The following is a 23,009-nucleotide window of genomic DNA, read 5'->3' as shown; positions in this document are numbered from 1 at the left end:
CAAAAAACTGTAGTATCGCTAAATAGTATAGCTAAATAATATAGTTAAATAACATAAAAAGATTGTAAGATCCTTTTGCTATACATAAATAGATTTAAAAATAGATAATAATTTTAAACAAAAACTATTAACATATGAGAAATACATTACAATCTTATTGTTTAAATCTGTTTTTCCTAGGTTTAGAAAAAAGGATTTAATATCAATTTCTAAATGGCTCGTTAGGTTTGAATTGATCCAAGATAGTTAGGAACAAATTATTTCCACGATTATATGCGCAACATCAATGATGCATTTTCACAATCCACGTAATGTTAATCCGCTGATGGGTCGTCGTCCTCCGATAGTTGCTGGCGTTATCCCGTTTAACGGCAGTGAAATCACTATGGCCGTAGCGTAATCCCTGTGTCCTGATAATTACGGTGGCTGCAATTCCTGCTCTATTAGAGCCCAGCTTATGTCGCCCGTTTCGGCTTCCTTGCACCCCGTTGATCGATTAATGTCTGTAATCTGACAATTTCTCTTATCTTCCTCGTGCTGGCGATCTCATTGATGCTCGCTATACAGTCGCGTGCAATTAAACAACAACGATTTTCAAGTTCACGCTTATCATTTTATCGGGTTTCAGACGAAGATATCTGAGACGTGTTTGCCTTTGTATTAACTTCCAGTTGCATACTTCGAGTTAATACCGAGACATTAATGCAAGGAATTATTTGGAAAGAAATTGTTTCACCCGGTGTTACTAAATTACTAATTGTAAGGAAAAGTATGACAAACCTCTCTTGCAAATATAGTGTTCTTTTCTTAATTGTTCCAAGTCTATTATTGTAATAAAGAGAAGTTTTAAAATAATTTTGACACTTTTATTGATATTATTATTTGAATCAGATTTAATTTAAAATATTCTAAAAATTTCATGTTATTACTAACTTAAACTGTTAAATTATAGGTAAGGTTTAATAAGCTTCATCTAATTGTGCTACACATTTTCATTTTAGTAACGTTTCGCGCTCCCGTTTAACTTATCAAAGTATTTAAGCAAAGTTTCTTAGTTAAAAGTTATATAATAATTTTTAACTAAAATTCCTAAATTAAAATTATCCTACTACTCAACATTTTAAGAACTATCAGAGTGATTTTTGTGAAGTTAGCATTCGATTTTCAAAATTATAAGATATAATTGACAGAATTTTGGCTCTTCCTCAAAAAGTTCCAGATATCGCATTAGAATTTCTATCCAAAAGTATTAAAAGTAAAATCGATTTGGATTTGAAACAAGAGAGTCACAGCCAACTTTTGTGAGCTATTGACAAAAATAAATCAAACGTTTCACAATTGCGAAATCTTGATTTCGATGGCAAGCTTCAACTTGGAAAATTAATTACATTTGTTTTAACCCTCAGGGTACGATCTGGGTTAGCGTAACCCGAGCGAATTTGAAAGTAGCGCCATTTTAAAGGAAGTGAATGGTGGGGGTCCGTACCGGGGGGGGGGAAAATCTTTGAGGTAGCTACTATGTAAGCGCCAAGGGGCAGCGTCAGTCTACGCTTGGTGCTCAAGGTATACGAGTTTGAAAATTGAACTCGGGTAGTCTACACCCAGTTCGTACGGAACGTTACAAAATCCGTGTTTTTCAAACAAAAAAAATTTGTGTTTTTTGAGTATTTGCTGCAGTAGAGTATTCTGGTATATATAATTTACTATTTTTAATATACTTTTGTGCATTCTAACCTCAAAATGATGCTCTGTAGCATACCAGCATAACGTATCCGTGCATGCAATTTTTGTTATTTATTTATATTATACTAATCAACAACATCCAAAAGAACTATTTTTACTTTAAGATATTTTTTTTTGCGTTATTACGATAAATCAAGCAAGTAACGTTATATCGCTATCGCAAAAAAACGGGTATTTTCATAGTTCAAAAAAAATATACTTTTTGGAATAGATCAAAAAACGAATTCAGCCATTTCAAAGAACAACTTTTAGCTTTCAAACGCGACTTAAAAAATGTCGATATCTTTTTTTTTCATAAAGTTATGCAATTTAAAAGAAAAAATGAATTTTTATGAAAATTTTTTGAGAATGGTTTACATTTTCAAATGTATCTTTGTTTAAACAAATAAGGTAATAAATCTACCAACGCCATTGTATTTTGAGAAAATTTCCGATCCAAAGAAAAAAAAATTTGTTTCAATTGATAAATTACAGCCCGATATACAGTCAATCAAAGTCGCCGGGTTAGGCTAACCCATGTCCGTACGGAACGTAACTTTTTTATAGATCGTACCCTGAGGGTTAAAGATTATCTTTTTATCGTATTTCACGAATGCGAGAGTACAGAAATGATATACTGCCAAAAACAGATAGAACGCATATCAATCTTTTGACATTGCGAAAGATCGGAGAGTTGGAGAGAGAGAGAGAGGAATACAAAAATAAAGAACCTATCCCTCTAGCGCGGGAGATCTTTTGTGATGTGGCAGCATTTCGTTCAATGAAAACGAAGATGAAGATTATAAAGCCGCAGTTAAAAGACGCGGAAATTGAAACAATGGCCATCGCACTGCTCTTTTCGCGGTTTCAGAAAATATCCTTTCTCCGTCCCGCCCTCCCGCCATCGTTCCTTTTTCTTTGCTTTTCTTGCCAGCTTCATCACCGCGATTCTCGCTTTTTGTCCTGTTTTAATCGATCTCTCTTTACCTTCTCTGTCGCTGTTGCCCACGCGTCTAATCTCTGTCAGCGGAATAGCCGTTCTTTTTCTCGTTGAACCGCACCAGTAATGGGACGCGAATAAGAGGAGGGAAGGAGGGGGCTTGAGCTGCTTTCTAATCACTTGTCTAATCTCGATCGTCCTATATTTACCCGAGATGAAGGATGTTGAAAACTAATATTGAAAGAGTATTCTTGACACGTAAATAAAAAGAAATAATTATTTCCTTTTATTTACGTGTCAAGAATAAATAAAGAGATTTTGAATATTCTGGATATTCCGATATGAATTTTTAATCAATAACTGTTAAGTCATAAGTAATTGAAGATAAAAATTATAAGAGCAAATGACAAATTTTTGTTTTAAAGAATTTCAGACAAACTTATGTTAATATAAGTAAAGTTGTTTTAGTTAAAGAGACTGAATATGGTAAAAATATAATACAACGAGAATTGGAATTAAGAAATTCATTCAAAAATTTCAAAATCACTTCTGACGAGTATAAAAATCACGCACTTAAAAAAAACTGCACAGTATATACATAATACGTATTTAAAAAATGTGGACTTGTGGAATGCTTTGAAAGTAAATGACTTAATTGTTCGAGCGACGAAGGGCTTTAAAGCTCCAAGGAACTTTACCGAAAAAATGATAATAGCGCAGCAAGATTTCTGTATCATAGCACCTGATGAAATTACGAGAGCGCCGAGGTGGAACGCGCATTTGAAGAGAGGGTTGAAGTGTCGCGGAATAATTAACGAATTTTCCGGTGGGACATAAATCGCGTTTTAAGCGTCGGAAACCCTATTTACCGCCGATGTGGAAAATGGTCGGACCTACCGACGCGACGGCGACGGTGGTATTAGCGTCCGCGCGCGTGAAGACGAGCTTTTTAATTGAATTATGTCGACTCTTTTCCGCGGGGGAGATGCGCGCGCGAGCGCGCTTTTGTTCAAGGAGAGGAGCGACCGCGCGACAAATAGCCCGGCGGCCGTGCGACACCAAAGCGACATATCGTTGCGGCGCAAGTCGTTGCGTGCACGAATTTGCATAAGAGACAAGTCGCACTCGCGCCTCGGCGCGAGGCTCCTTGGAAAAAGGGGTTCCAAGAATTCAATTTTCTATCGTCCGATACCTTCTCGCGAGCGCGCCGCGCGCCGTTTCTGCCGGCTTATGTAAATGGCCTAATGGCCCCGTGCCGCGGGCGCTCGTGCATGTGCGGAAAAATGCGTACCGGAGAAAGCTCTCAGATGCGCGAAACGGAGTAACGGAGATTTTATCGGAGATGCGATCCTCCCGGCGCGTCTCGTCGAGTCAATTCGTGTGCACTTATGTTAGACGCGCCCCGCAAATACGGATTCGATTTACGAAAGCGAATAAGAAGAAATTTAGATCGATCGCTGACACACGTTATTCCTGACGCTTCGGACCACCCTGTTTTATTAATCCGAGAACGGGCGTCTCATTTTTTGTATATAAACGGTCACCCGAGACTACTTTTGCACCCTAATTGAAAATCATTGTTATTAATTACATATTGCATATTTTTGTTTGTTTTATAATTTATCAGTATTTAAGGGCAATATGTGTATGGATTTACTTAACATTTTCTGAGAAATTTAAGGAGAAACCAAAAAAAATATTTAAAAACGAAAGAAGCACATAAAAATTACTGTGATGTGAGCTTTATTTTTTCGCCGCTGGGGTGTTTAAATAGCCTCAAACGTCCGTTCTCGGATTAAAAACGCCTCATCTTTTCGCTGACGGCGAGAAATCAATTTTAAGTCATTTCGCACACTCGCTCTGACCGACTCGTTGTAATTATCCCAATTAAAATGCTTCATGAAGGACGGCGAAGATAATGACGTTCCCTCCCGTTATTTGTGTGAAACGCGCTAAACAAGGAGCGTTGAGACGTTGCGAAGAAAGTGATTCTCTTTGAGGGATTATGTACCCTCGTAAATTGAGACGCCTAATGACACGTTTGCCTTCGTAATTACAGGTGGGTGACAGAGACACGCTTACGTCGGTGGCGGCGCGATTCGATACGACGCCGTCCGAGCTGAGCAAATTGAACAGGCTCGGAAGTACTTTCATTTATTCCGGTCAGCAGTTATGGGTGCCGGCGAAAGGAGAAGGACGCCTGGGAGGCGCATCGGCCACGGATGCGCCCAGCCCTGACCCTTGCCACGATCACGAGTCCCAGGATGACCTACCACCCGAAGAAAAAGGTAATCTTCGTCGTTCCATTTAATCCTCTTGGATGCTGACTTGGGTTATCGTACAATGTTTGCTAAAACCGATATCCTCGAGTTCATATTCAACAAAGAGTTACGCTCTTGCGAGTCTTTTTATTCTTAATTCCTTTTATTTTGCGAGCAGTGTAACAGCATGCTACTTAAAATTTTATAATGACGGATATAAAATTCCGATAAGAAGGGGGTTTTTTAATCGAAACGTTAGCCGCTCTTCTCCCATCTCTCTTCTTCGCATCATAATTCTCTCAAGCAAAGTAATCAATGTTATTGTTTAGTAAACGAAAGCGGAGAAGGGAATTTGTTTGCGTATTATTACGCGTACGATAGATATTGTTATACAGATAGTCCTTAGGAATAATAACCTTTCGAGGAATAGATAATTAAAATTTTATTAAAGATAATCCGATCTTGTCACGCTTATCGCTAAATCCAGCATCGAATGACTTATGACGTAAAAGAAAGAAATATTTTCGACGACGTTTAATCTATTTTTATTACAAAGTAGGGATGTTCGATTTTTATAATAAATATCGATTCCTGAATCGATTTTGGATAACTAAATCTGGGAATAACTAAAATTGATTCACTAAAAAAACCGGACGAAAAGATCGATTTTTCAAAAATCGATTTAAAGATATCATGCGCAATTTAAAAAATATGAGTATATACATACTTTTTACATATAATATATAGAATAACCCATCTTATAATTAGTCTTTTTTATAATTATTTAAAAAATTATTATTATTAATAAATGTATTTTTAATATCAAAGTTGCATTGCTTCAAATAAAAGGATTAACTTCATTTTAGATAATGTTATTTTCAAGATTTAAAGATTATCTCAATTTTTAACAAGACATTTTTTAAATAAAAACATCTTGTTTTATACATAAATCAATTCTTCTTGTCATTTTGCATTTAAAAGTATTAAGATAAATCAAAAGAATTTGACAAAATATTTCATATTTTATCAGAATGTATAAAAAAAGATAAGATAATAAAGTGCAAAAATTAAATGTACATACTACATATAAAGAAATATTAAAATAAAAGTGAAATATCTTACAAAGGATTCACTTTTTTACCTTCATACTTTCACAGACTGCAAGAACGCTAAAAATAATAAGAATTGATTTATATAAAAAGATGTTTTTATTTTACAAAACGGATATTTTATTTAAAACTGAAAAAATTCAACCTAAAATCTAAAGATATTTTTATTAACGAATCGTAAATCAATTCTCTATTAAAATAATCGATTTGTATCAAAATAGAATTTAAAAAAATCATTTTTTTTGTTTAAAAAGACTGATTCTTTAAATAAATCGATTCAGAATCGAATATCCTTAGAGAGTCAGACATAATTCGTCGCGACAGGCGGCCATCGCGCTCCTTTTTTTTCCTTACGACGTAACGAGGACGTGCAATTAAAACGGAGATTTCGATCCTTATTCCCGTCGGATACGTCGCCCGGAGGTCCTGTATCCTGTCTCGTATTATGCTAATGCGCGAGACAGATTTGATACACGCGTAGCGGCGTGGCTATGAATAATTCAGCAGGATTCAGCTACGCCGCCTGGGCGTCGTGCGTAATATGCGCTAGATTGGCTCTCACCTGACTAAACACACAGAGGAAAGAATTGGGGATATCGGATATTATATTATTATCTGCGTACAAAGTCGACCGTTCGAATGAATATTAATACGTTACCACATCGCGTTACCCCGTAATATCCGTGCCCGAGAAATCGATACGGAGCGCTATTGTGACTAACGCGATTACCTTCTCGTGTTTTATCTGCCTGTCGCCCGCGGCAAACCGTGAAATCCCCGCGTTTCACCTGTCCTGTCGATTATAGGTAAAAGTAAGTGGTCCACTCATTACTACATGTCCGAGCGAGCTAATTAGAATAATTTTGGGCTCGAAAATATTCGTCGCTTATATCGTTGTTGGAACATCGCATTAGCATACTTTTAAGTTGTCAAGCTTTTTTCGGAACTGAATTTCGGAAATCATTTTTGTTAGAGAAATCTAATTCGAAAAATTGTGTACTTAATATGCTAAATTGATAGAAAAAAATTAATTTGAAAAATTATGTAATACGTAATACGTTAAACAGAAAACTTACGTAAAGAATAACGTAAGAAATAATAGATTATTTGAATACACAAGCTTTACAATATGTATAAATTTAAAAAAGTAAATATATGTACAATTTTCTTTTCCTCGGAAAGAAGAAACGAAATATTTTGTATTGTTTCTGTCTCTCCGTAATATGTGCATATTGACGCTAACACGCGTTCACGCGAGACAGTCCAATTTCTGACGAAATACGTAGCTGCTTATTTATTCGCGACAGTTCAATTAATATCCGCATTGTACGCACTTGCGAAGGGAAATTGTTTCTAGACTTAGCGCCACAGAGAATAACTCGTGTCCCGACGTTACACAATTTCGTGATTCACTGCTCGGCTGTTTGTCTGTTTAGCGGAACAATAGCCAGGTTCGAATTGTTACGTATGTATGTACATTCGTTCGAAGTTTATTTATGTCTTCTTCTTCTTCTTCTTCTTCGGGAAACGCTTTGTCACCGCCGTTATCGGCGCCGCCGCGCCGCCGCTGCGTCGCACTGGTTGCTGCACCGCAACGCGGACGTCGCGGACACGTGATCGCGACACTCGCGCGACACGTGTGCGCGGCGTCGTCACGTTTTGCGGTGCCGAGTGCCGAACTCCGAAAAGCGAGGGCGAGGGGAAGAGGAGGAGGAGGAAGATGATGGCCGCGATCGTGGACCCCGCATCTCCCGCGATCTGCGACTCGAAACTCGAAGCGAAGGGTCGACGCGGCGCACACCGTGAAAAGCGCAGTCGCATCATGAAGGTGGCTCGACGCCGCGTATGTCTTGCGACGTAGATTGTAGATTGTATACGTATACGAAAGCTATCAATGCCTCGACATCTTCCTGCCTTCTCCCCCGAGATCGATAAATCGGCGAGGAAGAATTTTAAGCGAGCGACGGACTCCGTACGACTGTTCTGAAAAGTCCTGTACCGCACTCAATACTTTTTTAAATTTTAATTCGCATCTTTAGTTCGTTTTTTTTTTCTCTCTTTTCTTTTATCTCGAGATTCTCAAGTTATCGGATTGTACGAAATGAACGTGTGGAGGCGCGGTATCCTTGGATCGATCGCACGCGAAAAGGTTAAAAGACAGTTATTTTAAGTATAAAGCGGGCCGATTTTAGCTCTTCGATTTTGTTCCGCGGACCGCGATGCTCCGTTTCGCCGCGAGCGAGTGTCCGCGATATTCGCAACATCGCAACTCGCAACGTCCAGGAACTCCAGGGAGTGAATTCTGGAGCGTACGCGCGGGTCACCCGGTATGTCGCGCGCATCAGCTGATCGACCACGGTGCACACGCTGCACGCTGGTCGGTGTGCGAAGCCGCGTAAACACGGTTCTAATCTATATGCCAGCGCTAATAATGCCTGCGCTACAATCGTGACGTTGTGGCAAATGAGATGGACGGTGTAATTGCCGATTTCGTCGGAATTGTATACGCGTGACTCGTTATTCGCGTTTTATTGCGACGAATAACGAGTCACGTCGCATCATTCTGCATGCGAGGTTAGATCGACATGGGCAGTTGGGATTTAAACAAGTGTCATGACTTGTCTTCTTCAGAGTCTTTAGATAACGAACTTTTTTAAACACCACAGGATTCTCAATCGAAAACGTTATTATCCGGCTCCTTGATCCAAGTTAGGCTACTTGCTATCGTAACTCTTGTGAATGACGTAATTAAGAAATTCTTGTACTGTCTTGTAGACAGTTTGATAAACCAGCATCACCTTTTTAATTTTAGTAAAACATGTATTTTTTGGGGGTATTTTAAAGCATGTTTTTCTCTGCTTCGCACTTATTCTCGCAATTTGTTTGGTTTTGCAGAACTTCTGGATAATTTGAGACCAGTGTCACCAAAGCCAGGCCATATGGAACGCATAAAAACACCTCTTGGAACCTCTGGCGCGACTGCAGATGATGACGAACAACCATTCAGAGAAAGATTCTTGAAAATTAATGTCAGGCACATCACAGATGGCCAGGTAATTGTCTCTAGTACTTTTTAATATCTGTAAATTCCATGCAAAAGTTTCAACATTTTATGAGATTTGAATATTCTTCTAGGGTGTAGTCGGCGGGGTGCTGTTGGTCACACCAAACGCAGTTATGTTCGATCCAAACGTGTCTGATCCTCTCGTCATCGAGCACGGTGCTGAATCTTACGGGGTGATCGCTCCGATGGAGTTTGTAGTCAATGCTGCGATTTATTTTGACATCGCGCATATGAGGGTCTCCCATACCGAATCCGGACATTTGGACAAAAAGCCTGAGATTTATTACATGAAGAAACCCCAAATAGATAATCGTAATAAATGTCAATCTCCGGGAAAGGACGAGACGTTTCCTGAATTAGCAGCCGACGATAGCGAAAGTGTGTGTAGCTGCGCTGAAAGAGACGGCGACGCTTTTCCAAAGGCCTTTGACCGAGAGCTCGTCACTCCTACCAATCTCCAGAGTGTATGTATTCTTTTGTTGCCAATATCGACATATTTATTATATAAAATAAAATGTTAAAATTGTAATTTAACGAATATATCGTTGTTGCAGGAGGAGAATTCAACCTCGACCAAAGATAAAGAGAAAGAGAAAGACAGTGAGAAAGACAATGAGAAAGAATGTTGCACTGGCGGCCAAGGTAGTAGAACTTTAGAGGAACGCAGACGTTCCATGCTTGACCATCATTGGGCAGTTCCTAGCAAAGATCGTACATTTTCTGTTGATGACGAACAGCAAGATTCGTTAAATTCTGATAAGGTGATCATATTTCTGTCTTGATAGCAATTATATAATAAATTAAAATTACATATTTATGTATATATAAACAATTATTGCAGGCGGAACCACCAGCTAAATCAAATGCCATTCCCGAAGACGAAGAAGGATCTCTAGTCAAATTGTCGTGCCATGACTCTGGTATCGATATCCGCGATCCTAATCCACCTATCCCAGTAGTACAGCCTATACCATCGAAAAAAGTTTATTCTGATGCAGATATTGTTTTATCTTCGGATTGGGTTCCTCCGATAACAATAGCACCAACGAATGTTACGAGCACGTTGGAAGCCACTTCTGCTATTAATGGCAGGAAAAAAGCCAGCTCGGTGTCCTTTAGCCTAGAGAGCAATGCAGAAGAACCCGAGAAGGATGAAGAGCATAAGGAGGATGATAAACAGGAAACTCGAAAGAACAAGGTATTAAATTTAACATTCGCATCACAATAACGCGATATTATACTCGTTTATATATTTTATGTATTTGTTTTGACATTTTAGATGCTAAAACGTCTGTCATATCCATTATCCTGGATGGAAGGTTTAACTGGAGAGAAGGATGATGATAGCAGCAAATCTCTCTCTGACAAGATATCGAGCCTCCCGAACAGCGCGGATTCCCATCATTCCTCTGTTTTCAGCAAAGTCTTCTCGAGGTGAACAAATTTATCTCATATTGTATTGATAATTATTATCGATAAACAATCTAGCGTGTTTGAATTATTTTAAATATATGACATTTTTACAACCGCTTTTATTTCTTCACACTCTTTTATTCTGCTAAGAATGAGTAACATTCTTGCAAATATGCATATTTACAGAAGAAAAGAAAAACTAATAATTTTATCGCTTTTATTTTAACTTGCTTTTTGCGAACTTTTATATTTAGTAAATACATACAAATGAGGTTATTTGTAAGCAGTTATTCTCCTGGTGTAACTTATGCGTTTATTGTATCTATAAGAAATTCTGTCTATCTATCCTTTTTTGATAGATAAAGTCAATTTTATCTTTATGAAATGAAACAGGTGTAGCCTCATTTGTTATAACGTAGCATATATTAGCTACTTGCATAGGAAGAGCTTCTGGCATATGAAAAGCATTACGGAATACAAAACTCGTGAAAGAAATATATAAATATGAAGGTATACAGACAGTTTAGTCATCTAAAAGACTGATAATTATTGCGCGGTTGATTGTGACGAAACTCCTAGACGTTTACGTTGCGCCTACGTTGCATACAATACGAATTTAGATATTCATTAACGCTTTACTATTCATTTTTAATATAACTAACAAAGACTATGTAATGGTGGTGGATAAAAGCTCGCCGATCAACCTGGTGAGTGACTTTAGCTCGGGCCTGTTTGCTAAAACACCCAGCGAAGAGAGTGGCGGGGGCGGTAGAGCGGGCGGAACTCCTCCGCTTACCGCCTCCTCTCTCTCCCAGGACTTCAGCAATTTCTCACCTGGTCCAGGAGGTCTTATCGGGTGAGTCTGGACCCGACCGTAACCTTGCATTGTTGTATTTCCACCTTTTTCCTAGTCTCCTCTATTTTTTACCTGATCTGTTTTCTACTTCTCATCTGATCAACCTCCGTCGTTTCGGAAACGTTCTGTTCCAGTAGAATCCTCCTCAATGTTCTGATTACGAAAGAAACATTATATCAATTAAATCTTATAAATATAAATATAAATATTACGAAAGTAAAATTGTACATGCACTATGTAGCGATTATCAAAATATTCCGAGGATTTTACTATTTAAATGTTTCTTCCTTCCATACACTTTTCCATTGTTTCGCTATTATTTTTTAATTTCGAAGACATTCTGGGATTGAGGGCTCCTGCTTTCAGGTAAATCATATTATTTGCCGAACAACTCAGGCAACAGACACTACCGGTACTACTTTTCAGATCGCTTACAGCTAACTCGTAATCAATTTTACACAGTGTTTAGTATCCTCAAGCAGTCACATGATTCATTATTCGTCATTTATACTGGATACACCTTGTTAATTCCTATTATTATTGTTATGGATGTTGTACATATCGCTTCTGAATTATGATGATGTGCAAATTCGATATTGTTACAACTTAGTTAGATATGACAGCTAACATGTACTTGTCGTTCAGAAGCGTTTGGAATGTTGTCTAATAAGAAATTCTGTCTCCCTGTCTTTTTTATAATTAAATTTTTTATGAATTTTCTTTCAGACGCTCTTCCGTGGGTACTTTTATTAGACAGCAACCTTTAACATCTTCTGGCAGCAGCAGCGTCGATAGCAGTCGAGGTAGCAAAACTTCTGCGACGGCACCGCGACTAGATTACCGCAGTATGGTCTCAGTCGACGATATGCCGGAATTATTTGTGAGTTTCGACAGTAAGTATCACGACCGCATAGAGACCTGTCCATAAAATATTTCATGTCCTATCGGAATGGATAGATACTCTGATAATCATGAAGGCATACTCCAACAGACTTCCCTTTTACACAAAACACACCTGTCTCTGTTATTTTTCATATAATATTTAATATTGGCATCGATATATGGATAGAAAAGAATTGATTAGTAACGATAAGGGGATGGCAAACGGGATTAATATATCACGCACTGCACTTGCTCGAGAACGCATAGATAGCTTTTTAAACCGTGTTGTTTTGCCAGTTTATTGTCCTTGTCTCAGAATTTCGAGCGCCTTTGGCTATAAATTACTATGAATTTGTGTGAAAATAATTCTTTTCCTAAATTTGTTTCCTAAATTTCGTTAATATTGTCTTAAACCGCCAGGCAAACTTGGGATTGGTAACCAAATGCGCTTACCTTGGTGTACATTAAGGTAGTCTATCATTGTTTTAGATCGTATATTTGCTTGTCATTATCAGTTCCATACGAGGTTCCATACGTCATTCCATTAAGTAAACGTTAAATATTACCTTTCTTCGATGTACAAAATATTTATTGAGTATTTTGGGAGAAAGTAACATAAATTATACGGGTCTTGTTTGATGTAAATTAACTTTCTTATCGATCTTAGCTTATATTCTGATAAATACGTATTTTTCCAAATTGTATTTTAATAAAAAGATTTAACTGAACAAGCACTTTTCATAACATATTTCTTTACAAACAAAATATACAGATATATCTTCAGAATCTTGAAACCCTTTGTGCCACACATTGCATGTGACGGACGCGTCTTGTTTCAATTTAAATGATCTTTTAATTGTCACTTTAAAGCATATTTAGCATAGAATTTCAGATTTTTCGTATTAATATTTTCTATGATAATCGAATAAGTCTTTTGAGGCAAACTATACTACTTCTGTGAAATGTGTGATATGTTCGATTGTTATAGATTTTGGTAGTAACTGTTGTACATTTCTGCATTGTTCAATCACATCTTTCTGTCTGTCTTTCTCTCCAGTAATATTTTATCTATTTCAGATTAGCACAACGGGTTTCATCATTTTAGATAGCAACAGGTTCATACTAATACAGTAATGTCATTTGTTTCTGTTGCCCCTCTAGTCCAAGCACCTAATTTTCCCGAACTCGAAGGCCTGGGTAGGTTCATACAGTATTAGCTTGCTCTTCTCCTTGTGACGCGAATTCCCAATTCTTCAGTTGCCTCTTTCGTACGTCTGTCTCGAACGTAACATGTTTTTTTGTCTCTTACTCATTTTATTTACTGTCATGCATTAAACATGATTTGCGCAAATTACGGGCGACCATACACTGTATCACTGTAATGGTTATTTCCATTTTCGTCACCATTTCTTGCTGCACATATATTTTGTCAAACTCTTCTACAATATCTGTGCAATATGTATCATTCATCTATCACGTTTCTACCCCACGTTGCTATCGTTATTCCTTTTACATATATAATATAATTCTTACTCTGACACTCTCTACTCACTTTTTTGTGGTAATGTGCTTGCCTCGTTTTCCAATTTTATTCGTGTTTTCAACCTATCGGTGTATTTACGTGTGGTTTTTAGCAGTTCTTAAAGAACCTCAGGAAAGAATCTTACATATACAAAAATATACGAGCTTTTTATCGCAAAAAGATTTCTTTATTATGACGAAATCATGAATCATATTGCCTGGATTCGCGAGTTCTATATCGAAAAGATAAATCTGTTGAATATAAAACACTCTTATTACTGGAGTATCTAAATTATATCGATAAATATTTTCCCACATTACGCAGAATTGATCCCACGACCTGCTCGTTCCTGTGAGGACCCACCGTTATACTTGAGACTACGAACAGGAAGACCCAAGGACAAGAAGATACCACGATCGACGCCAATTATGAGCTACGGCAAGAAGAAGCTGCGTCCCGAATACTGGTTCAGCGTACCACGCAACAGGTAAGTTGTTTCTCACATGGCTATCTCTCGCAACGTCTCGTCGCGTCCCTTGAGATATTGCAATGGAGTACATAAAATAGGAATATAATCGAGTTTGAAACTTCGTTTTCACAGTTAAATCCAAGTTATATACCGTAATCGTTTGAAGTATCCAGTTCTAAACCAGTATATGACCTTGGCGATTTTACAATTAGATGATATATGTAGAAACTCAAAACTATGCAACATAATGTTTTGGATCGTATTTTTGATATTATAAAGTTTCCACGCTCTTTGTTTTGCGTTCCGCAGTTTATTCCTAGCATAAACACGAAAACCGGATTTTTTCGGGATTCGTGCATTCCTAAAATTTTATTTTATCGAGATCGGCGGCTCTTCTTTTTTCAACGACGAGTTGTCGTCGGAAAACGAGTTAGGGTTCATGCACAATGAGAGGAATAAGGAACAAGGAATTAAACATAGAGAGAATTCATAAGCCGGTATTCAATAGTTGGCTCTTATTTCAAGACTGTCTTAAGTAATGTCTTGAGATGCTAATATACGGCTCTGTGATTGGTTCATAACATCTTACTTAAGGTGGTCTTAAATGTTCAAGATCGTACTTAAGATGGTCTTAAATATAAGATCCGACTATGAATACCGGCCATAGTCGCATCTTTTTTCAAGAACACAGTCTTGAAGAGGAATAAGGAACAAGGAATTAAACATAGAGTCTTGAAAAAAGATGCGCTATGAATTCTCTATGTTTAATTCCTTGTTCCTTATTTCTCTTATTGTGCATGAGCCCTTACAGGCGCCGCGTTGTCCGCGATAAATCAATCATTTCATCTTGCACGAATAAATATTCGACGGTGACGTTTCTCGGTAGAAACACGCCGGTAAATTTTCCTTGGGTGAAAACTTTAGCTGCGTTATTTTTGTATAATACAGCCGATTTACGCACATCTCCGTTCGAAAGAACGCGTTACGACCGGACACATGCTACGTCGCAAGACACGCAAAATAGATTTTCGCCGGAACTTCTATTTATACGCTCGCTGATGCTCGATCAAGGTTCGCTACGCGTCGGCTGCCAGTGTTTCTCCTCTTGCCGCATGTGTCTAAAGATTATTTCAACAACGAAATAACAAATATTTTGCTCGCACGTGTGAAATATAAACTTAATACATTAAATCAATACATTAAAGTAACGAGTTGCGCTAGAATTTTTCGAGAAGTAACGTGCAATTTAGGATCATGCTAGAGGCACTTATTCATTTCTATTATACTTTAATCTATCGTATTTGTTTCATATCTCGTATATAAAACAAATATCGAAATATATTTTAATTTTAAAAGAAAGAAAGGGAGGTTTGTCCTACGTTGCATGTTGTTGTTTAATTAAGATAATATAATCCCGATTCTTAGAATTTTGTATGTCATCTACATATATGTATCATGATATCGCGCAAATCTTGTTAACACCCCTTTTCGAGTGCCACTTGTTTACAACAAATACCATCGGCCATTTCCCAGTATCGCGATTGTAACGAACAATACGCAATTAAGATTGGCTTAAGCGTTCGTTCAGATTAAGATCTATCGAGAGCGACCTCATTTCCTCGTACCAGTATGGGTTCTCGGTAATCGCTCTTATATCATTAGATAAATTAAAAGTCGCTAAAAATAGTATTGTCATTAAGTATTATAAGTGTTACAAGAATAAAATCGATATTGCATCTTGTATCGATATCGTATCAGCGAGTGATAAAATTAAATTAATTTTTGTGTGTTTAATATATTTAAGAAAACATAGAAAACGATGCATGCGTTTTCGTGTCTTCTTAAAAGATTCTTAATTCTAATATTTGTAACTTATTTATATTTATCGGACTATCGATTTAAAGATTTTTCGCATAAAGTTCCGAAAACGCGGGTTTACACCTCCGATTTCGATAAAACTTTGCAAAAAGCTTCATTTTAAGTTAAAATGAAAGCTCTTAAAACGAATTTTCGCGACTCTTACAAGAAAGCCATTTTTTAAGATAAAATAGTAGAAAAATTAGTAAGTGTGGTAATTATTTAGTTTAGAGAAGCAACTCCTGCGATTTTGACCTTAACATATATTACTCAGGAGAGAGCATTCTCCTGAGTAACCTTCTAAAAGCTGTCGTTCGTTATTTATTAAAAAGTTATTGACAAAAAAGTTTAAGAAATATAACTGCTAAGGGAAGTTGTACTGCTAATTTGCTGATATGTGTATAGACAGTACACATGTAAGCGGGGGTAGACTTCGATTCGCGTGGAAAATTGAAAACTCGAACCGTACAATGATAGACCTCGTTTTGCCCTGTAAGCAGGGGGTGCAGTGAGTGGATCTCTCTTCGCGTGAAAAGTTTAAAACTCATGTGGAACATGTTTTCAATGCTTTTAAATCAACATAAAAACTTCTAAAATATGATTGTTGATTTGAACAGAAAGACTTGTTTAAATTAAAGTTGGGAGAAGTGTTTATATAATATATGATAATAATTTATAAAAATTTATAACATCTTGTAGAATTGTTAAAATCTTCCTCTACTTTTTATCATTTTATCTTGAAAAATGGTTTCCTAGGATTCGTAGGAGTCTAACCCGAAATAAAGCTTTTTCATCGAAATCGGAGATGGATCGGAACTTTATCCGATTTTTCTACAATAAAAAGTTCCGATTGGAAGAAATTCGGTGTACATATCGTAAAAAAATGCCGAATAAATAAAATAAGAACATTTAATATATTGTTTGCACATTTTTTCTGTGTATAATGTATACAAATATTTATAATCTCGCCTGGCGAGAGATTTTAGTTTGAAATTAGATAACAGTTTGTAAATCAAGTTCAACGATGCGAGCTGAAGATAAAAAAAAGTTATTGGAGTGGTCTAAAAAATAGAGATCGATGGATTAAGATTTAATATTTTTACTACGTGAGATACGTATAAATGTTTTTCACGTTACATTCGCGATTTGCAGTAACGATACCCGACTGAATTGAATAAAAATTCGACTTTGTGTCGGCGCTATTTCAGCGAATTTTTAGAATATTTTTTTACATCGAACAATGAATTGCGCAGAGGGAGTAATTTTACAGCTTTTTATTTTTTGTCTAACTGTATGGACGGGAACGCGTTGCGAGATGAATTCTGCGTTTGTTGGACTCTGCATTGTCCGGTGAGGCAAGGAAAACTGCGAGGAGCCTTGGCCGGCTAAAAAGCTGAAACGCCACGCCGACGTGATGTACGGCGAGCAACAACGTTCCGCGAGGCACGTATACGAAACAAAAGTACAGGTGCACCGAGCGAATCGGCGGGCACGTGACATGTCCGTGAATCGCTCGTCGACGTATCTGGGCAGCCACTCCGTTTTCCGGTCGTTCTCCGCTTCATACATACATAGGTGACGCGCGTTCCGCGTCTATCGCGAAGTGCTGCGCGTTACGTATCCCGGGAGCTCCGCCGCGCCGCGCGAATCAATCGCCGACGTGTGTCGCGCGTAAATAAAACAGTATCGCGGCCGAGAGATTGGAGATCTATTAGAATTGTCAGAAGGTTAGAGACGGAAGCTGTGATAACGAACGCTTGATACGTTCCGCGATCATCCGCGACGTCTCGGATAATTGGTCGCGCGCGACGTGACACTCGGAGCTGGCTGGCGCGCGCGCAGCTGACGTTGTTCGTCTAATACCCTGCTCTCTCGTCTACGACGCGGCGATGAATCGGGCGATGAGCACGGTCGGCGATATGCTGAATTTTATTTACGACCGCCACGTGAGAGGAGCGGTGACGGGCGTGATGCCCTTCGTACATCGCAGGTAAAACGTGGCATGCGATAGCAGTCCTCGCAATCAGCTGCGGCGTCAAAGTCGCGAAACGTCGCATATAGACATCGCGCACCTTGCATTTTGTTTATAAACTCCTATTTATTTTTAAATTAAAACCAAGAGCTAGAAAATTAATAAATTATAATCTTTGTACAATTCTTGGATTGATATAAAGAATTATCTTGGAAAAAATGGCGAATGTAACGCAAATAAGAAAAGTCACATATGTGTCTCGTGTAACAGCAAAATATTAAATTTTAATCCGTGAATTGTGATGTTGATCTGTTTTTTAGATCATTCCAGAAATAACCATTCAGAAATAACTTTATACTAGCTTGCATTGTCAGTTGAATTTTAATAAGCTAAAATCTCTAAAACTAAGAGCTATAAAATTGTCTCTCAGTACAATTTATTCTTAGATATTTATATGAAGAATTACTTTCTTCAGCTTGCATCATTATTGAATTTTATTTATACTTTTATCTAATTTTAAATTAAAATCTTTAAAACTAAGAGCTATAATTCTAAGACGTTTTTCTATATTTTTCTCTAATTATTTCTCTATATAATTCATTCTTGAATCCATGTAAAGAATTATTTTTTGGTTGAAAAAAAATGTAACGCGAATCGAAACATATGTATCTTGCGTAGTAGCAAAATAATAAATTTTAATCCGTGGTGTTGATCTGTTTTTAGACCATTTCAATAACTTTATCTTCAGTTTACGTGTTTCGCAAAAATATTAATCTGTTATCTGTTTTTTAGATTATTCCAATATTTTATCTTCAGCTTGCATCATCGTTGAATTTTATTTATAAACTGTTATCTAGTTTTAAACTAAAATCTCTAAAAGAGCTATAAACTTATCTCTGTATACAATTCGTGGATTGATATAAAGAATTATTCTCTGATCGAATGAAAAATGTAACGCGAATCAAAATATCACATATACATGTGTCTCGCGTAGTAGCAAAATATTAAATTTTAATCCGTGATGTTGATCTGTTTTTAGAAATAAAAATCTCTAAAATTAAGAGCTATAAAATTGCCTCTCTATACAATTTATTTCAAGAGGCACGGTAGTGTCTCGCGCCAAGTATAGCGTTTGGATTTGCATGAAAGATTATATAAAGGATTATTTTCTAGTTGAAAAGAAATGTAACGCGAATCGAAACGTCACACATATGTGTTTCGCAAAAATATTAATTTGTTATCTGTTTTTTAGATCATTCCAATATTTTATCTTCAGCTTGCATTATCGTTGAATTTTATTTATAAACTGTCAGCTAGTTTTTTAAGCTAAAATCTTACCTCTGCACCGATAGTATTACGAATATTCTTACATTTTATGCAGAAAGAGTATGCAAAATAACAATAGATTAACTGATACTGTTGTATTTATATACATATATTATATATAGTGGCATTACTTAGCGATATAAAAAAACAATAAATTTTCTGCTATAGGAGAACCTTTGCTCGTAGTATTTAAGCTTAAATCGATAGTTTGATAAATAAGTTAATAACAAATATTGGAAAATTGGGAAGAATTTTTTGCCCACTGCCGAAAAATAATGTAATTGACGATTTTATCGTTCTTTTTTTTTCTTCTCGTTGCAGAGTGGACGATCTATACAGGTTTATTCATGCGTGGGTGCCGAGTCTCTACGGTGAATTGGATGAGAACTACTGGCGGGAACGCGGCTACATCCTGTCCGATACAGACACCGACCTGTCGCCGGAACTGTCGCCCCGCGAGAGCGGCGAGGGCGCGGATTCCCCGGAGGAGCCCAAAACTGACGAAATCAGCGAGTTGACAAGGGAATCCTGGGAGGTGAGTACTGTCAAGAGACATCGTCGAATATCCCATTGCTCTTTTCTAGCAGCTAGGTAGAGACTTTTTCACAAAGTTGCTACTGAAAATTTGAAGAATTTTGAAACTTTTCGCCTCGATAAGTGGATAAGAACTTTATTTTGCCGACTGACTTTAAATTTTATCTATCTAAACGTATCTTTATACGTTTATAAGCGTATTGTCTGCAATTTGAGATCTCCGTTTCAACCGAAGTTCGAGTCTCGCGAATTAATGATGGACATATTTAATGCGCAAAATGTTGATCGTCACGATCTTCATTTAAAATTCTTGCAGAGAAATTGACTTTGGATTCAATGCAAAATTTGAAATCGTTGATTTCGAACTTTGCAGTATGATTCGTCGAAGAAAAAGAGATTGCTGTTTCTGATATTTTTTCAAACCGCATCGATCTCTTTTTCTGACAACTTGCGAACGTTTCTAGTTCCTAATTTCGCTAATAACTCGATCCTCGTGTCGACCGGCTATCGGATAACGCCGAGATACGCCAAATATTTCGCGAAATCGTGAGTGTGCGAGTCATCCGTTATCAATGGCCACATCAAAGGCCACTCGATTCCGGCGCTCGTCGTTGTCACGATTGTCACCGAACACCGTGTGCCGGCTGTTGATTTTCGACGCGAGGATCGCGCCGGGGCTCGGTATACCGCAATGATGCCGCGTGCGGCGAGATATTTGCTAAACACGGCCGATTCTATTGGCCGACAGCTGATCAAGGCCCCCTACGTAAAGCTGTACAGCATCCTGAAGACCTCGAGCACGTCGGCCGATTCCGAGCAGATCCAGGATTCGGAGGTACCGATTACTCCGCCCACCTCCCCGGTGATATCGATGATATCTATAATATCATTAGGCACTCTAATTGCTCGATGTTGAACAATGCACCTTTTACAATTAGATAACACCGCCGCACCTTAGACCTTTGTTAGATCTCGGGTGCACCCCGCGTTGTCACGCGATGTTGCGGCCGTGCCTATCGTTTGGTGTCCTCTTTTTTTCTTCCTTTTTTTTTAAAGCCGACTTTTCCAACCCGCTTTGCCCGCTTCGATTGTTCATGTCGGTACATTCGATTATATTATCAGTTATCACGACTTAGTATGTTAGTTTCGCGTGATGCGAAATAGTTTGTAGAGAATTCTTTATGATCTTGCTGTTTACACTCTTGTGCTGTCTCATTCATGTCCCCGCGGTAATCCACGAACAATGATGTACAGATCAGTACAAGGAACTTCTCTTTAATAACGATTTCGTTTAACTAATGACTCACTCTTAATATTTGGACTTTATTCGAGTTAGGTTTATCTCCTCCGGTTCTTATCTCGACGAATCGCACATCACTGCCGAAAACAGATTGCATGCACCTGTTCCTCCTGGTCGTAGAACATTCTCAACTAGAATCTAGATGGGTGTGCAGCATGCACTTGTTCGAGACTCTCCGACTCGCGCATGCATAATGTTTTTATCGAATTATTATTATCGTCTATTTCTCTCTCTCTATATGTATATGTATATATACAATATATTTATATATCTCATAATACATATACTCATAACAACAGTTTCCGTTTACAATTTCTCGCAGATTTCTATCACACCGCGCGCGATTCGAAATACTTATAGCACACTCTTTCCATATTTAGTCGATTCTTACGGCTTCATGCAAATCAGTGCTGCGTCGTCGAAGACGATAAAGATTATCGATTCCAAGGCGAAATGGTAATTGTGATAAACAGCATCGCGTTGTGTCATGAGTGAGAATTCGAAGCGGAAGGTATAAAAGCTATTTCCTTCGATTGTTTATATTTTCTTTAAAAATATATGTATTTGACGGTAATAGGATCTCTCTCTCTGTATAACATTCTGCTTGAAGAGCGTTTAATAACGCTTCCTTATGAAACGGCGGTGGAGGACGAATCAATATTTGCAACTTGTTTACGGAAGAATAAGGTTTGGACATTCGCGACGTGATAAATGCTGCGTATACCTATCTTGCATGATGCAAGCGTGCAATAATGTAGACCAACTTGTGTCAAGAGTCGTACTCTATGAATTAGTCGGCGCTTGCATAATATCGATGCATTATTGATGATAATTGACACAGGCGGTGTAAATTGACACAGATGTAACGGATATCATTTTCTTGGGAAAATACCTTTTATGCACTTGATCGTTTTTAATGTGTAGACAAAATTTTTTCTTTTTTCTTTTTAAATGCCGGATAAAGTTAAATTGAAAATGTTTCGCTTTTTTCTAAACATCTTATTTTGTAAAAAAAAAATATATTGTGTCGATAGGTTAATAAACCTTTGGATTCAATTGTGAACTAAAGTTAATAATAACGATCTTATCGGGATAAAAACAATTTTGCAGCTAAAAAGAGACACGACATTACTTATCGTAATCAGATATCGATTCCAGATAATAAAAATTAATTTAATGTTTTCTTGCGCTGTAAATTCGAAAATTATTTTCTTCTATTCACTTATTTATTCTATTCTCTTTACGTAACAGAATCACTCATAAATTTACTTAAATAGAAAAAATACGCGTGGTCAAAGAAATAAAAAATTCATCGGGAATGACGCATACGCATTCAATGCATTCATACATAAAAAATTGATATAAGTTCATAAATCTTTGACATGTTGCTCACGTAGAAGAAACACTTTCGTTGACTTTTGGAAAATTAACAAAAAACGTTGCCAATCAAAAAAGATCATTAATAACAAAAGCGTATGATTTATTCGCGACTACAGTATTTTTAGGTCCTCGAACACTTCGTGATCTGATCGTTCAAAAATAAACGACAGGATGGCCAAGCTTCGGGCATGCTTTAAATTCGCTTATTTTTGGACGCGGCGGTATTTATTGTAAAGCCGGGCGTAATTTGTCGCTTAAAAAACCGCGTCGGGTCAGATTTCGCTTACGTGTTATCCACAACCGATGTGTGGAATTTTCCGCAAAAATACACTGAAAGTTATATTAATTTTATCAGTATATAGGTATATGCTGTCAGTGGATACTTGCAAGATAATTAAAGAT

General features: G+C 37.4%; 1 protein-coding gene and 1 long non-coding RNA gene across 15 annotated transcripts in view; one reads left to right on the top strand and one right to left on the bottom strand.

Annotated features, from left to right (window-relative positions):
• Window positions 1–23,009, top strand: part of Mtd (TLD domain-containing protein mustard) — a 152,482-nt gene that overhangs the window by 107,731 nt on the left and 21,742 nt on the right. For 10 of the 14 annotated variants that reach the window (XM_071773869.1, XM_071773866.1, XM_071773865.1 and 7 more), the window contains 11 exons: window positions 4,722–4,950; window positions 8,928–9,085; window positions 9,168–9,560; window positions 9,651–9,857; window positions 9,938–10,294; window positions 10,376–10,530; window positions 11,201–11,365; window positions 12,092–12,258; window positions 14,094–14,256; window positions 19,715–19,928; window positions 20,676–20,762. In XM_071773869.1, coding sequence (XP_071629970.1) covers window positions 4,722–4,950; window positions 8,928–9,085; window positions 9,168–9,560; window positions 9,651–9,857; window positions 9,938–10,294; window positions 10,376–10,530; window positions 11,201–11,365; window positions 12,092–12,258; window positions 14,094–14,256; window positions 19,715–19,928; window positions 20,676–20,762 — 2,295 coding nt within the window. Of the gene's footprint in view, window positions 1–4,721; window positions 4,951–8,927; window positions 9,086–9,167; window positions 9,561–9,650; window positions 9,858–9,937; window positions 10,295–10,375; window positions 10,531–11,200; window positions 11,366–12,091; window positions 12,259–14,093; window positions 14,257–17,693; window positions 18,086–19,714; window positions 19,929–20,675; window positions 20,763–23,009 lie in introns of those variants that run through there. The other 4 variants (XM_071773858.1, XM_071773860.1, XM_071773861.1 and 1 more) reach the window with 4 other exon arrangements.
• Window positions 6,088–8,525, bottom strand: LOC139810374 (uncharacterized). Its single transcript, XR_011731308.1, has 3 exons — window positions 7,367–8,525; window positions 6,691–6,825; window positions 6,088–6,598 (listed from the first exon to the last, which is right to left on the bottom strand). It is a non-coding gene; the product is annotated as an uncharacterized lncRNA (long non-coding RNA).

The sequence above is a fragment of the Temnothorax longispinosus genome, chromosome 3 (assembly GCF_030848805.1).
Source record: "Temnothorax longispinosus isolate EJ_2023e chromosome 3, Tlon_JGU_v1, whole genome shotgun sequence".
Classification (NCBI taxonomy): domain Eukaryota; kingdom Metazoa; phylum Arthropoda; class Insecta; order Hymenoptera; family Formicidae; genus Temnothorax; species Temnothorax longispinosus.
Note: the sequence above shows the minus strand (reverse complement) of the source record. Positions and strands in the feature narration are given on the sequence as shown.